At 43.9% G+C, this 15,948-nt stretch overlaps 1 protein-coding gene across 1 annotated transcript in view; it reads right to left on the bottom strand.

Moving 5' to 3' along the window:
* Positions 1-11,423: 11,423 nt before the first annotated feature.
* Positions 11,424-15,948, bottom strand: part of LOC136619492 (uncharacterized protein DDB_G0283357-like) — a 78,464-nt gene continuing 73,939 nt past the window's right edge. Inside the window, exons 22-29 of the mRNA XM_066594414.1 lie at positions 15,513-15,575; positions 14,689-14,742; positions 14,571-14,624; positions 14,454-14,506; positions 13,515-13,543; positions 12,917-13,035; positions 12,369-12,441; positions 11,424-11,649 (exon numbers count right to left, since the gene is read on the bottom strand). Coding sequence (XP_066450511.1) covers positions 11,424-11,649; positions 12,369-12,441; positions 12,917-13,035; positions 13,515-13,543; positions 14,454-14,506; positions 14,571-14,624; positions 14,689-14,742; positions 15,513-15,575 — 671 coding nt within the window. The remainder of the gene's footprint in view (positions 11,650-12,368; positions 12,442-12,916; positions 13,036-13,514; positions 13,544-14,453; positions 14,507-14,570; positions 14,625-14,688; positions 14,743-15,512; positions 15,576-15,948) is intronic.

The raw sequence follows: 15,948 nt of genomic DNA on the forward strand, positions 1-15,948 counted from the left end.
GGTGTGCAGATGCGCCCCATGTCCACACAAAATAGCACACTGAACTGCGCAATTTCAAATCACAGCACAGCGCAAAATAGTACAGGAAACAGTGCTGCTAGTGATAGCGCTCCCTTCACAGCGCAATCACGTCGCACTCACAAGCGTATATACGCCTACACTCATCAGTGTTTTCTGCCCAGATAATACGCTGAGTATTACACAATGGAAATACGTATACGGCCGTGTGACCGAGCCCTTAGTCAGATGTCCCCTATATCCTTCCGTAAACACACGTTACTCCGTCCTTCCGTGTAAACGCAGTGACTGAACAACACGCCATAATTCCTTCATCGTTCCCTTTCTGCAGGCTTAACAATCCAGTGACGATCGGCCGATGTAAACAGGGTCACCAATGAACGACGGCCTGCTTACTGTGAATGGAGGCGGGCGGCCGGAGCGATCTCCTGCGCACTTTACCTCCATTCGCTGAGTGATCATCGTCCGTTTGGGAAATTTCAATCCTGATTGAAGCATTCAAATGCCGCTGTGGTAATTGAAGGGTTAACAGCCACAATTGGCATGAATGTTAATCATTGCTGTTGCCAGCGGAGGATAGCTGTCATAGATGGTTGACATCCACTCGGCTTCTGAGCCTGCTGCATACAGACACCTGATATGTGCCACGTCAGGAAAGAGTTAATATAGCTTTATACTACGGCGGACCCAGCTGTATATCATCTGTAGGCGGTATTTGATGGCTGATTTTCACTGGTAGCAGAGACATTGAGCTAAAGCTACATGGCAGCTCTTGGCCACAACGCGGTCACATGACCAAAAATCACAGTGTAGCCCCTAGTCCTCACACGGTCACTGAAATAGATGCTTCACAGTGCAGCTCGCAAGTTGTCGCAACCCGCAGGTCACAAGTAAAATCCACCAAGGTTGGAGGTAACTGGTGAGTTGCACCGTGACCCCATTGATCAGTGAGAGGACGAGACCGCAGGGCAGCACCGCAATCTGTAGTCGGTAAAATGCCGGACAGCTGAGCCGGAACCGAACGAAGTCAATGGAGTCCGTCCGGCGCTGTTCAGTTCAGTCATACGATGGATCTGATCCGCCAGGGGATTCCCCTTTACTGCTCCCCGAACAGAGCCCCCGCCGCTGGTGTGAAACCCCCTAATACTATCTGCACTAACCCAGATTTATGAATATTACCCACTGCAAGCGATAATATAACAGCCATTAAACGATACTAAGCAAACGTTAGTCCTATAACACTGAGATACAGGTCACAATGTACAACATACAGTCCTTCTGAAAGTGGTTGTCACTTCACGACTATTACGACGACTTAACCAAACATGGCATCTCTACCCCAAGGGCTTGTGTATTGCTTTAGCCTCAGTCCATATACTGTGAGAGCTGTCCCTGTAATTACTGATTGCTGCAGCGTCTCTCTATATAACAGGCCTGCTGTGATTTATCTCGTCTCTATTACTATGCGGACTTATTACTCGTCTCGGGGGCGCCCACTTACAGTCTGTCGCTTGGAATGGGAATAGTCAGTGGTTTCCCTTTGTCAGTGTCTGGTAGTTCAGTCTTATAATGTGAGGTCCTTTTGTAACATCTACAGTCTCTGCCATTTCTGCAGAAGGTGGCCCCTTCACTGTCCCGTGCCACTGGAGGCCCAACACAGCATCTGATGCCCATCTCTCCTGGGAACTGGGTTCTGCCTCCTGCTGGCAATTGGGCCTTTACTACTTCACATGTGCTGCTGCAGTCTCTTATAAAAGGGTTCTGACACAGCCTTTTATGATGTTCTGGTCCCAAGATGAGTACCAGCTCTTCGTTTAACCTCTCCAAAGATGGCCACTGCCCCACTTCCTTTTTAAGGCAAAGCTACAGTCTCCATATAATTGTAATAGTTCCACTGATTTCTATTAATAACAGTAATTGCAGCGCCAACTGTAATGAAGTCGGTCAATTACCTTTAATGAGGCTTAATATTTGGGACATTCGTTCTCAGAACCATAGAGGCCACTGGCAAGCTCAGTAATGTGGTGAGGGCTGCTACCATCTCCTTACATTCACACCAAGCCGTTTTACTGAGGCCAGCCTCACTTATGGTTTGTTGTTTGGGACCTGCTAGTGGACCAGGCTTGTCCTTGGTCAGGAGTACAGCTCTATCATGGCTCCAGACTGTAACATGGCTGAGCTCTCCCTCTTGGATCCAGGCAATGCACACAGCAGGCTTTTCAGCCCCTCTCTGGTTCAGGCTCCATTCAGTGATATAGCATGTAATACTGTATCACTGAAGAAACGCATCCAGGCCCCTCTTACTCTCCTCTAGTGAGTTTACCATCACCACATCCTGAGGCAGAGAGTAGCATTGTCCCACTACTCTTACAGAGGCGAAACCTTTTTCCCTCCAGATGTTAGACTAAATTTACATCTGCGCTAGGGATTCCATTATGGGAGCAGGAAAATGAGATCCTCAGGATGAACAGATCCGTCTCATAATGGAACCAAATGGTGAATGGATCCCATTGACTATAATGGGTCCGTTCGGTTCCTGCACTTGTCCAGCCCCCTGCATGCACAACCTTTTCATCCGGCATCTCATGTTGTATCTCTACTAGAGGAGACACTGATGCAGATGTGAATACAGCCTTAGTTTACTTTTTAGCCATAAATATGAAATGTGACTTTTTTTAGAAAGCCCCTTCATTCTTTATTAGATGAATTATAACAATATAACAACGGTTACATGGGGGGGGGGGGGCATAGAGGCACTTTCGTTAAGACCGTCATTTCATATGCAGCCTTAGGGCTTTTACCCACTAGCGGTTTTTTTAATGCTGTGATATCGCTGCGTTTCTTTCAATAGGACTTTCTAATGTTAAAATCGCATCGCAGAAAAATTGCAAAAGCACAAACTTGCGATTTTTGTGCAATGCGATTTTAACATTAGAAAGTCCCATTGATAAAAACACAGCGATATCGCAGTGTTAAAAAAAACGCTAGTGGGTAAAAGCCCTTAGTAATGTGTTTGCTGGAGTAAGATGTGAGAAATGTATTAAGAGGCACATACATCTTATGATAAATCTACACCAGCATTGGGCTGAACAGTCCGTGGCAAGAAGCTCAAGTACTGGAGCCTTGGCATTAGTGTAATGTCCTCAGGACAGGCTATTTCTCCTACAGCAGGCCTGCTGATTCCCCCTGGTCCTGATGGTGTGCACACCTAAAGTCTTGGATGAGGCTAGCCTCACTCACGAGGTTACAAAGTGTTGGAAGCAACTGAATGAATAAACTACAATCAACCAATCACAACCAGTACAATGAGTATGCTCAGTTCCGTTGTGCCAAAATTTGGTACAAATTTTGTTACATGTGGAGATTTTGGTGCAATATTTGGTACATTCTTCCATTTCATCTCCATGGCAGCCTTAACTGCTTCGGGTGAGTCCTTTATGATTCCACCCCTTTAACTTGTGTAAAGAGTTGCAACTTTTTTATGCCAGAAATCTGGCAGAAGTGTCTTTCTTTATCAGGGTCGCAATTGTGACCCGACCCCTGCACTTAGAGAGCCCAGAGGCCCCCCGCCATATACAGAATGCACATTGAGTGCATTACCAGCCAATCACACTGCCGGCGGCCTGTTGTTGGAGGAAGAGAGAGGAGGAGAAGGGGTCAGAGGTAAGGCAGGCGTAGTGTATAGAGAAGGCCGGATAATGATGTCATCATCCTGCTCATGCTGCCGAGTCTGCTCTCCCTGCTCTCCTCACACTGCAGCTGTCTGCTGGTTCGTTTCCCAAGTCACAGCTGTTATTTCTGGTGTGCTGGGCCCATGTGACTGTCCTAGTGTGACTGTCCTATGCTTATGTTGTGAGGGGAAAAAACTTATTCATTCCCCATGGCTAATATTCAGAGAAGTGTAGTTTTACTACAGATAATCTCGTACACACACACTTAGCTCTGCTACACTCTGCTACACACACTCAGCTTGGATACAAGATGTGATACGGGTAGCATGGACACTTTTGTACCCTGTTGTACTGCCTCTAGCTTGGATACAAGATGTGATACACGGGGGCATGGAGGCTCTAGTACTCTGTTGTATCGTCTCTAGCTTGGATACAAGATGTGATACAGGGGGGCATGGAGGCTCTAGTACTCTGTTGTATCGTCTCTAGCTTGGATACAAGATGTGATACAGGGGGGCATGGAGGCTCTAGTACTCTGTTGTATCGCCTCTAGCTTGGATACAAGATGTGATACGGACGGGCATGGTGCATCAGCCGCGCCAAAGCGCGCCAAAGTGAGGGAGACACAAGGTTTTGCAAAAGGGTTGTAACGGATGGCTCTATGTTGTCACCGAACAGTGGTGCCAAAACTGCTCTGGTCAGGGGTTGTGCAGCGATGTACTGTGGTACTGTTAGCACGAAGGCCTGTTTTTGTCATGTGTGACGCCAGCACTCCAATTGGACCCTTTGGATGGAATGCCAATGAAATAATTGAGACAAGACCAATAGCTTGGGATAGTAGTCTGGGAGTAGACAGATTTACTTAAGATGATATTTTGCAAAACAGTTGAATACACAATTTTCCACAACGGTACTTGAAATGGTTATTCTCACTTAAGGGATGATTAGAGTTTAGTGAAGTGTAGGTGAAGCAGAGTTTAAAGTGACTGAGAGACTAATCCTGGCTTTGAGTTCACCGGGTAGTTTTAGACTCACTGTTTAGTAGAAGACTGACCTCGGAAAGGCGCTTCTCCTCTCTACTCTGGAACCTCAAGGGACCAGAATAAAACCTTGCTCGACTCTGGGAAAACAATGTGCTATAACTGTCTGCTCTTGCATGTATGCGTGCCTCCTCCTCTCTCCGACACAACCTGACTGCAACCTCTCTTCTCTCCCTCCTGGCTGAGTCTGCCTAACTGCTCACTGACTCCTTTTATTACCTTTCTTTTTTTCCTGCATTTTCTCGACTCCTCCCTTCTTGCATAGAGACTTGTGTTGTTGCTTTCCCACCCTTGGACTTTGCACTAGTGAGATTGAAGCTGACTATCAGCCAATAGGACACCAGCTGACATCACTGCTAAGCTCTAAGCCATGGACGTCACATAGAGAGGTGGGACAGGGCAAGTGTTGGTGTGAGTGTTCTGTAGGAGCCACTATGCCACTACAATGGAGGCTCTAGTACCCCTTTGAATCGCATCTAGCTTGGATACAAGATGTGAAACTGGTGGGCATGGAGGCTCTAGCACCCTGTTGTATCACCTCTAAATTAGATAAAAGATGTGATATGGGTGGGCATAGAGGCTCTAGTACCCTGTTGTACCGCCTCTAGCTTGGATACAAGATGTGATATGGGCAAGCATGGAGGCTCTAGTACCCTGTTGTACCACCTCTAGCTTGGATACAAAATGTGATACGAGTGGGCATGGAGGCTCCAGTACTCTGTTGTGTACAGGATGTGATACATGTAGGTCTTGAGGCTCCAGTACCCTTTTGTACCGTATCTAGCTTGGATACAAGATGTTATACAGGCGGGCATGGAGGCTCTAGTACCCTATTATACTGCCTCTAGCTTGGATATAAGATGTAATATGGGCTGCGTGGAGGCTCCAGTACTCAGCTGTACTGCCTCTGGCTTGGATACAAGATGCCATATGGATGAGCATGAAGGCTCTAGTACCCTATTGCACTGCCTCCAGCTTGAATACAAGATGTGATACTGGTAGGCATGGAGGCTCCAGTACCCTGTTGTATCACATCTAGCTTGGATACAAGATGAGATATGTATGGACATGGAGGCTCTAGTACCCTGCTGTACTGCCTCTAACTTGAATACAAGATGTCATACCAGCGGGCATGGAGGCTATTGTATCCTATTGTGCCGCCTCTAGTTTGGATACAACATGTGATAAAGTTTGCATAGAGGCTCTATTACCCTGCTGTACTGCCTCTAGCCTGGATACTAGATGTGATATGGGCGGGTAGGCAGGCTGTTGCAACCTGTTATGCAGGGTGTAATACAGGGGGCATGGAGGTATACAGGCTTCATTTGGTATATTGCCGCAGATCGCTCCACATTTGCTGTTAATGAGCCTCTAGATCATCCAAACTTGTTGGCTGTGGAAGTTGATGTACCTGATGGTCCCATAAATTAATCCTGTGACCCGCTGGTGTGTGCGGCCGAGCTTTATTCTGCTTGAAAATATATCGGAGATGTATAACTTATACCAGCTATATATATATATCTTCTATATATTTGTCAATGTCCGTTTGTTTGTTGGAGCATTGGCACAAACTGTATAACTGTGTTTCACATAGTATAATCCCGACCCAGAGAAGGTTAAAAAAAATTCTGAAACTTTGTTGCCTTGGCAACCTTATTTGCATTTTTTGTCCTTGCTTGAATTTTAATGCAGCAACCCCCAAATTTGCTTACTCCAATGTAATCTATGTACACAATTTAGTACTCCTGGTTATTTCCAACAAGTAATTCCCACTAGAAGAGTCAGACGGAGCGTTGAATACATGGAGCACATTTATGAACACCGGCCTTCATTTATCAAAACTGTCCAACAGTCAATCAACAAACAGTAAAAAACTGTTTTTGGTGCCGATAGCAACCAATCACAGAGCAGCTTTCATTTTACCTCAGCACTGAGGATTGAAAACTGTTGCCCATAGCAACCCATCATAGCACAGTTTTCATTTTACCTCAGCACTAAGAAGATTACAGCGCAGCTTTTATTTTACCTCCGCAGTATAATGTATAGCAACCAATGACGGTGCAGCTTTCATTTTACCTCAGCAGAGTTTTCAAAGGACATCATTGGGCGCAACAAAGGAATTGAGCAACAGCGGATTTTGGTCAACATTTAAAGTCCAAGGGCAAATTTATCATTGTGTTGGTTCACTACTACCTGAATCATATGAGGAACACAAGTTCTTGCAGATCTACGTTATGGGGGGCGAACAGCAGCGAGACGACCGATGCTGCAAGAACATCTCAGCCACTAGGGAAGATATTGCTTTATCGCTGCAGCCAATGGTGCACCAGAATTACAGCTATGTTCGTCCCTCCACGTATTTATGCGTATGTTCTGATATCATCTTTTCTTACCTAAAATGTCACGTCTTGTATTGTCCGCATTCTGTATCGGGTACCCGGGCTACTATCAATATAATGTAGCTGACAAATGTGTGTTTTTTAGTTCCACCAGCAACAGTTACATTTGACTTTATTATTCTTTACTGCCCTCTCTATGTATATACATTATTATTAACACCATTATAGTACATCCGGGTATAAACTGCCTCCAATAGAGTTGTGTGTAGCAGGAGCGCATGTGTGGCGACATCTGTATAATCTCATCATCAATGCTGGACTTCCCCCTTTCTAGAGATTAGTGGGGGTCTGTCTGGGGTCCTATTCTTTTTAATATGTTCCTAAGTAATATAGGAGAAAGGAGTTCATATATGACCCTAGTTACTGACTGGTATCAGTGGTACTAATATACTGAAAGCACCCCAATCACTAGTGAGGAGATAGATGCCTACAGAATAGATCTGAGACCAAAACATTACACTAGAGCTCCCCAACATGTCATATATGCACCAGTGCACATGGTCTTATTGGTTTCTATGGCTCAGTGTACACAAGCCATTGTGTTAGAGGCAGTGGAATGAGCGCTTATATAAGCTTCGGCCTACAATTGTCTTTTTCCCCCATCTCCACACATTTGTGTTCACCTCAACCAAGCAGCCGAAGTTTACCATTAAATTCCAGCGATTTGCAAGGCCTACCATTATGGTGGACCATTATGGTGGACCACCAACCTACTGCATCTAGTGACTGCAGTTCAGTCCTTCACAAACAAGAAGTCTTCGAGCACTGATGGATTGCCTATTGAGTGGTATAAAACACCATGAAATTCTTGGCCTCTAGGCTTCCTATACTTTACAATTCTAGGGGAGGACATCATGCCGGACACCCTGCAAGAGGCTCTGATAGTCCCAATTCCAAAACCTGGGAAGGACCTGAAAGACTGTAGTTCCTATCATTCCATTTTCCTTCTTAATAACATTAAATTCCTTACCAAAACACTAGTAATTCATATCAATTCCATCCTTAAAGACATTATACATGCTGACTAATTAGTCGTTATGCCTGGAAAGAGTGCAGATAGGAACCTAGGATCTCTTTTACCAATCTCACAAATCTGCATCCAATAGTGGGAATTGGATTCCTGTATTTATTGACCAAGATAAAGCCTGTGGTTCAGTGAAGTGGAGGTAGACATTGTGTGGAATGCCTTCACAACTTGTTAACTACATCTCCCGGAATGTGGCTGCACACACACCAGATGTTTTCTATTTCCAAATAACATTGCCAACAGTGGAAGGTCCAAAAATGCTGCAATGTCCTGTACTGATTGGCTGTTCAGGCCCATCACCATACCCGATTGGAAAAAAAAGTCAACTCTACACCTGGTGACATTCTGATGGCTTCTGTACTGGGATACACCTGTGTGATGTTCAGCTTTATACCTAATGCTCACACTTTCAATTTGCCTATCCTCTTTCGTCTGACAGCAAAGAATTGTCTGGTATCCCAATTCTTTTGTCAACACAGTGTAGTTTGCAAAGCTGGAAAAAGACATACATTCATCCATTTTAGCCTATTATTCTGCAGTATTGATCCAGAGTACAGTGTATGTGCTTCAAAGAGGGGTAGTTTGTCTTAAGCTCCAAGAGATGCTATGATAGGCTGCGGTAACAAGATGAGTAATGACTACATTTTATCTTGCCAGAGCTTTGGGTTTGGGTTAGTTTTCATGAAATGGCTGCAGATGTTCTATAGCTCCCCAGTGGCTAGTGGCAGAACTAATACTCATATCTCTGCGTGGTTCTCTCCAACAGAGGTATGTGACTGGGCGGTCTCCATCTCTGGCCCTTTTTGTTCTAGTTATTGAGCCTCTCACAATCCAAGTGCGTAAGTCCTTTGCAATTGTAATATACCAGCTAACTGCTACTTTAGGTATAACCAACTATAGCTTGCTGTTAGAGCCTAGTTCAATGCCCTGACAATCTTCCTTGATTCTTCTGGAGGCTTTGGCTTAAATGTACAACTTTTTTAACTACGTTCTAGTTTTTATACTCACTTAACATGCTAGATATCCCAGATGTGGACTGTGATGAGAGCGGGGATATCCTGGCTGGCCCTGGCCCCCTACTGGTCAGTGTTAGGCCGTTGTCACATGGACATCTTTGTATGCGCAATGCACAGAGAATAGAACCCTTTGATTTCATTGGGTTTGTTCACATGCGCAAGTTTTAGCGTGCACATTTCAGTAACACAAAGAAAAAGATGATAAAAAAAGATAGAACATGCTCTATCATACTGTGTATTTGTGCACCAAAGGTCCCCATAGAAGTCAATGGGGGTTGCGCAAGTGTGTGTGCAACATGCAGGGAGATGCATGAAACATTGCGTAATTCCGCTGGAAGAAGAACTATCTAGAACTCATTAGATGAATCACCTATTTCAACCAGTGTATTTTACACACACTAGTTGAAATAGGTGATTCATCTAATGAGTGCCAACATGCACGGGAAAAACGCTTTCTTCATAGCGCACAAAAGTTGCCCTAAGGCGTGCGCAATTGTGCATACGCCCATGTGAAGCCGGCTTTAAGGATAAGGTTAATTTTATACCTAGAGTTTACTATCCCCGTCTAGATTACATACTCTGGGTCTGTCCGCTTCAGCGACTTGTTCATGATGTGTTACTAATGCAGCCCGTGTTCTGGGAGTATAACAACCAGTAAGACTACTGACGGGATGTTCCCGAATTCATGGAGTCTCACTTAGGGCCACTGTGGATCATGCATCCCAAGGTTTGTCTTTTCGGGCTTGTGGATGATATCTTGGTGATTATGGCGACCCGCACCTTATAGAAGTGGTTTTTTTTAGGCCAAAAAAGTCATTTTACTCAATTGGAAGCATCCTAAGGGGCCGACCGGAGCTGCATAGATCTGGGTGGATCTGCCTAGACAAATTTAATAAAACCTAGGTATTTGGGTAACTTGCCCCTCAGCTGCAGTAGCGATGGCTGTGTAATTCTCTCCCTCTCCTCAGGGGTGCAGGACGCCCCGCTCAATGGGTCCTGTTCTTCCTGTCCTCAGGGGTGTAGGACGCCCGGCTCTATGGGGTCCTGTTGGTCCGGCTGAGTGGTCCAGAAAACCCACCACTTGTTTTACAGCATTCACCATTCGGTAAAAATAACATGATAGCTTTCTTATGTTTGTACATTTTTTTTTATTTTTTACAACTTTTGCACAATAAAAACACGTTTTTAAAGATAATTGATTCTGCATCGCTAAGACCCATGACATCTTTATTTTTCCAGGAATCGAGCTATATGAGGTCTTGTATTTTGCAGGAAGAGTTGTAGTTTTTATTGGTACTATTTTGAAGTACATGTGACTTGGATTGCTTTTTATTACATTTTTTTGGCATTCACCAAGCTTATGTAATGCATTCTACTATGACAGCAGCGTATTACTGGAGGCAGGGTTTAATACGCCGAGTTACACGGTAAACATGGAGGCCTTTGTCAAGCTTCCGGCTGTCATGGGAACACATTGGTATCTTGCAATCCTATTCCATGGTGCCGATGGGTGACAGAAGGAGCCCCCTCCACCTTTCATCTGCTTACATGCTGCAGTTGCTTTTGATTGTGGCATGTAAGGGGTTAAACTGCCTGGATCTGAGGTTTCTCCATTCCTACTGGTTAGAGTAGGAGCCCGGCAACTCAGTCAAGCCCCAGCTTTAAAAGTAAACATGCATGTTCGGGTTTAAGGCCCATTACTGGGATCACACTGTTGTTACCGACACTGTTGGTGTTGTTTCCACCGCTGTTGTTTCCACGACTGACACTGTGGTGGTCGCCGCTGTTGTTTCCATGGCTTACACTGTTTTTGCCACCGCTGTTGGCGTTGTTGTGGCCACTGTTCTTTCCACTGCTGATGCTGTTGTTGCCACTACTGTCGCTGTTGTTTCCACAGCTGACACTGTTGTTGCCGCCGCTGTTGTTTCCATGGCTGACACTGTTGTTGCTATTCCTTTTGGTGTTGTTACCGCCACTGTTGTTTCCACGGCTGACGCTGTTGTTGCCGCCACTGTTGGTTTTGTGCCGTCGCTGTCGTTTCCAGAGCCGACACTGTTGTTGCCACCACTGTTGTTTCCACGTCTGACACTGTTGTTTCTGCCACTGCCACAGTTGTTTCCACAGCTGTCACTGTTGTTTCTTCCGCAGTTGGTGTTGTGCCGTCGCTGTCGTTTTCACGGCTGACACTGTTGTTGTCGCTGCTGTTGTTTCCATGGCTGACACTGTTGTTGGCACCGCTGTTAGTTTTGTTGTCACCACGGTTCTTTCCATGGCTGATGCTGTTGTAAGCCGCCGTTGTCGGTATTTTTCCCACCACTGTCGCTGTTGTTTCCACGGCTAACACTGTTGTTTCCACAGTTGTCACTGTTGTAGCCGTCGCTGTTGGTGCTGTTGTCGCTGCTGTTGTTTCCATGGCTGACACTGCTGTTTCCGTTGCTGTTAGTTTTGTTGTCACCACTGTTGTTTCCACGGCTGACACTGTTGTTTTCAACAGAAATCAAAGCAAAACTGTATAATCTATAGCGATGATCTGTGTGTATACTGCGTAGAGATGATACACATAATGTACAGGATCTAATAGATGGATGAAGACTTGACCTTCACGGAACGGTTTTCAGATGGTTTTCATGTTACGACCTGAGAAAAACAAGAATGATATATGCTTTAGAAGTGCAAACAGAAATCAAAGCAAAACTCTCCCGCAGGATCCGTCGCAGCAACTGCACTGGGATCGCGGGGGATTTACAGGACAATGTCTATCATTTTTAAAAATTCTCTCTCCTTTTTCACAGTTAGGATAATTTTTAAGCACAAAGAAAATCCCTTTAAAGTTAATTCTTTAGTGACCAATCACATAAACGTTCATTAATGATCTGTAGGGTATGGAACAAGCTTGGTAGCCATGCTTGCTTCATACTTGGCTGCTACCAGCTAATTCCTACAGCTGACATCTGCTGACTATAGCCACAATCAGAACTGGCTCCCATCATGGCCATTTATCTACTTAGATGCTGCAACCTATATAATCTCTCTATATATACTCTAGCGCTGGTATAACTGCGTTCCTTCTCTAACTAACATGCATCTATAGAAGAGTTCCCCTATTAGACACAGCCCGTCACTACTGCCCAGTTTATACTGTGTAGATGGCCGCTATGAGAATTCTCTAGGTGTCACCCCATAAAATCACTACTTACGGCCTTTGTTGGGATTTTTTAGGGAGCCAATTAGGGTTCTGTTCCAGAAGGTCCAGCATCTCCCGTGACACTTCTGGAAATAAGAAGAGATATATACAGTTTAGTTTTAAGACTTGCTTTCTTATGGTAGCGGTCCTTCTAAAAAGAGTTTCCTGTCCTGTTTTTCCACTGATGACCTATCTTCGGATAGGCCATCAGTATTTGATGGACAGGGGTCTGCTGCTCAGAAACCCCATCCATCAGCTGATCGTCTGGCCCCCTGCAGTGACAGCGGCATCAGCAGACATTGTAGGAAGTGGAAGCGCCGGCTTTACAACCCATGAAATAAGTACTTACTTTTACTTTTGGCTTTCCGTATACAAGGATACCTCTCCTCGGGTCATCCGGCAGCACTGCTGACAGTTCTGGAAAGAAGTCATTTATACGGTATTAAATATTAAATGGTACTGGTGAAAAATACAACAATAGGGTTTTGAAAGTGGGGATGGAAAAATAAAAGATTATATTTCCATGGCTGACATTGCTGTCGCCGCTTTTGGTGTTGTTACCACCACTGTTGTTTCCACGGCTGACACTGTTGTTGGCGCCGCTGTTAGTTTTGTTTTCGCCACTGTTGTTTCCATGGCTGATGCTGTTGTTGCCGCTGTTGTTGGTATTGCTGACAGTTCTGGAAAGGAGCAGTCATTTATACAGTTAACCTGTAAGACATGTTTTATCTGTGGGGGTTCTTAGTCAGTCAGTATATGTGTATAATCTATAGGTGATCTGTGTGGATACTGTGTAGATATAATACACATAATATGCAGGATTTATTAGATGGGAGAAGACCTTACCTTCACAGTACGGTTTCCAGATGGTTATTCTGTTATGACCTGAGAAAAACAAGAATGATATATTCTTTGGAAGTGCAAACAGAAATCAAAGCAAAACTCACCGCAGGATCCGCCGCAGCATCCGCACTGGGATCGCGGGGATTTACAGGACAATGTGTTGGTTTTTTTTAATTCTCTTTCCTTTTTCACTGTTAGAATAATTTTTAAGCATACAGAAAATCCCTTTAAAGTTAACCCTTTAATCACCAATCACATAAACGTGCGTCTATAGGGTGAGTATGGAACAAGCTCGGTAGCCATGCTTGCTTCATACCTGGCTTGAACCAGTTTAAGTGGAACCAGCTGTAAGTCACTTTAACTAGACTCACAGTTCAACACATTGTAACCGTTCTGAATACTTTGGTAATACACTTCATAACACTCAGTAACACGGACTGTGATATCTGATAACGCTGTATCGGCTTGCCAGTCTTTTCATTATCAAATACTGTTCTCTAAACTGCTCCGCTTAACACAAGCTTCTGGAACATCAATGGTTCTAGCGACATACTTTCAGATTTACCGCCCATACGGGACTCAACAGACACTTTGTATTCCTAATCTCTTTGTGTTTGCTGTCTCTTTACCTACTCATCCGGGCTGGTACACGCTCTCTACAGATCACATCAATCAGCACTCAGTGTCTCTACAGGTTAAGGCTCCGCATCTACAGCATCTCATTAAAGTGTCCGCAGGGGCCACAACAGAAACCCTTTTCCATCCGCACGCTCACGCACAGTCCCCAGTTATACAATAAGGGCTCTTTCACATGAATATAAATATGCAGCGTATTACACAGTGAATAAAACAGTGATTTCAATGGGTTAATTCCCGTGTGCGTATTTCAGTCATGTAATAAAAAACTTAGCATTTCTTATTTTAGTGTATATTATGTACCAAAATAACCCATATTAAACTGAAATCATTGGGAACAGTCTTTCAGGTTTTTTTTTAGCACAATAAGTAGAAAGTATGCACATTTCAGTCACATAAATACGCTACCTATTTACACAACTGAAATACATATATGCCCATGTGAATGTGCCCTAACCCGTAGACGTCCTCACGCTTTCCTAGTACACAAATGCATCTATGTCAGTAAGTCACATACAGTTATATACATGGGTAGATTCCCACATCTCCCCTTATAGTCTCTTATGTCTGCATCCTGTTAAATAAGTCTATATCCTCTATGGACAGACATATATATTACCTTCAGGATATGTAGTCGGGTGGTGGGCAGCAGGTCTTCTGCAGCTGTATCTCCTGTAAGAAACAAGAACATACTGACTTCATTCATAAAGATTTAGAAACAGTCATGCTATATTACCTTCAGGATATATGATCCTTGTGGTGGGCAGCAGGTCTTCTGTAGCTGTATCTCCTGTAAGAAACAAGAACATACTGACTTCATTCATAAAGATTTAGAAACAGTCATGCTATATTACCTTCAGGATATATGATCCTTGTGGTGGGTAGCAGGTCTTCTGTAGCTGTATCTCCTGTAAGAAACAAGAGCATACTGACTTCAATTACAAAGCACGGAGCAAATCAATATATAGAGGGGCGTCTCAAAGTAAGGAAACACCCAGAGAAAATGAAAATGGTTTAGCGGATGATGATCCAACTTTAGACACAAATTGTAGAGGAAGCGAGGAACCCGCTAGGCCATGTAACCTAAGTATTGCAGTATATTCTACATGCGATCAGATGATCACTAATTCAAGTCTCCTATTAGGACTTCAATTGAAAAAAAAAAATCGAAATCAAAATTAGTTTAATAACCTTTTGTTGAAGTGAATGGAAGATGAACTGCAATTCCAAAAAACAACCCACAAAGAAGGGTGGCGCTGTTTTTGGAAAAAAAAACACCATGTATTTCTAGCCCTGGACAACCCTAATAACCCCATTATGTCAATATATTGAGGTTGTCTGTATCTTTTATAAATTGGGGAATGGTTTCCTACAGTGATTACTAATGACATAAAATAGAGAAATAAATAGTAATCGTATTGATCAAAGTACATAAAGCAGGTTTTGCACCAGCAGCAGCAATAACTTCCCACACTGGGTCAGGCTGTTGTATGAAATAGGCAGTCAAGGAGTTTCAAACCGCACACTCCATAGAAAGTCCATATAGAAAAATTGTAGAACTGGCAGCATATGGGGATGCAGTAGAAAAGAATAATTTATTCTCCCATCACAACAGACAGCGAAGGTTCGGCCTGACAGCCTTCCTCTAGTTATAGTAGTGACGTCAGTATACACTTACCGTTTATACTGGGAATAGTCGGTATAATAACAGTCCTAATTCTGACCTCCAGTCCAGATATCCCTATGAGGAGAAAATGGCATTCATTAGTTTCATATATCATCTACATGTGGGCTTCAATCCCAACCCGAGATTTATAGAGCGTATCTCCTATTACAGGAAGAATAGCAGATACTAACTAACTAATCTCCTGTAAATGGTGCAGACTGCGGCGACGCTCACTAGTGGGGAGACAACTTGTGAAAAATCAGTTTGGACCAAATTAATTTGAACTGAACCACAAGTTCACCAAAACCCCTAAAACTGCTGTATAACACTGTCTAAGGGCAGCGATGAAATAATGTTATATTACCAGGTAACAGGCGAGAAGTTGTTAAAAAAAAAGCAATTATCCTAAAAATCAGATCTGTGCTCCGTAGTATCTCCATTGTAGAAA

This window comes from Eleutherodactylus coqui, chromosome 1, assembly GCF_035609145.1.
Source record: "Eleutherodactylus coqui strain aEleCoq1 chromosome 1, aEleCoq1.hap1, whole genome shotgun sequence".
NCBI classification, from domain to species: Eukaryota; Metazoa; Chordata; class Amphibia; order Anura; family Eleutherodactylidae; genus Eleutherodactylus; species Eleutherodactylus coqui.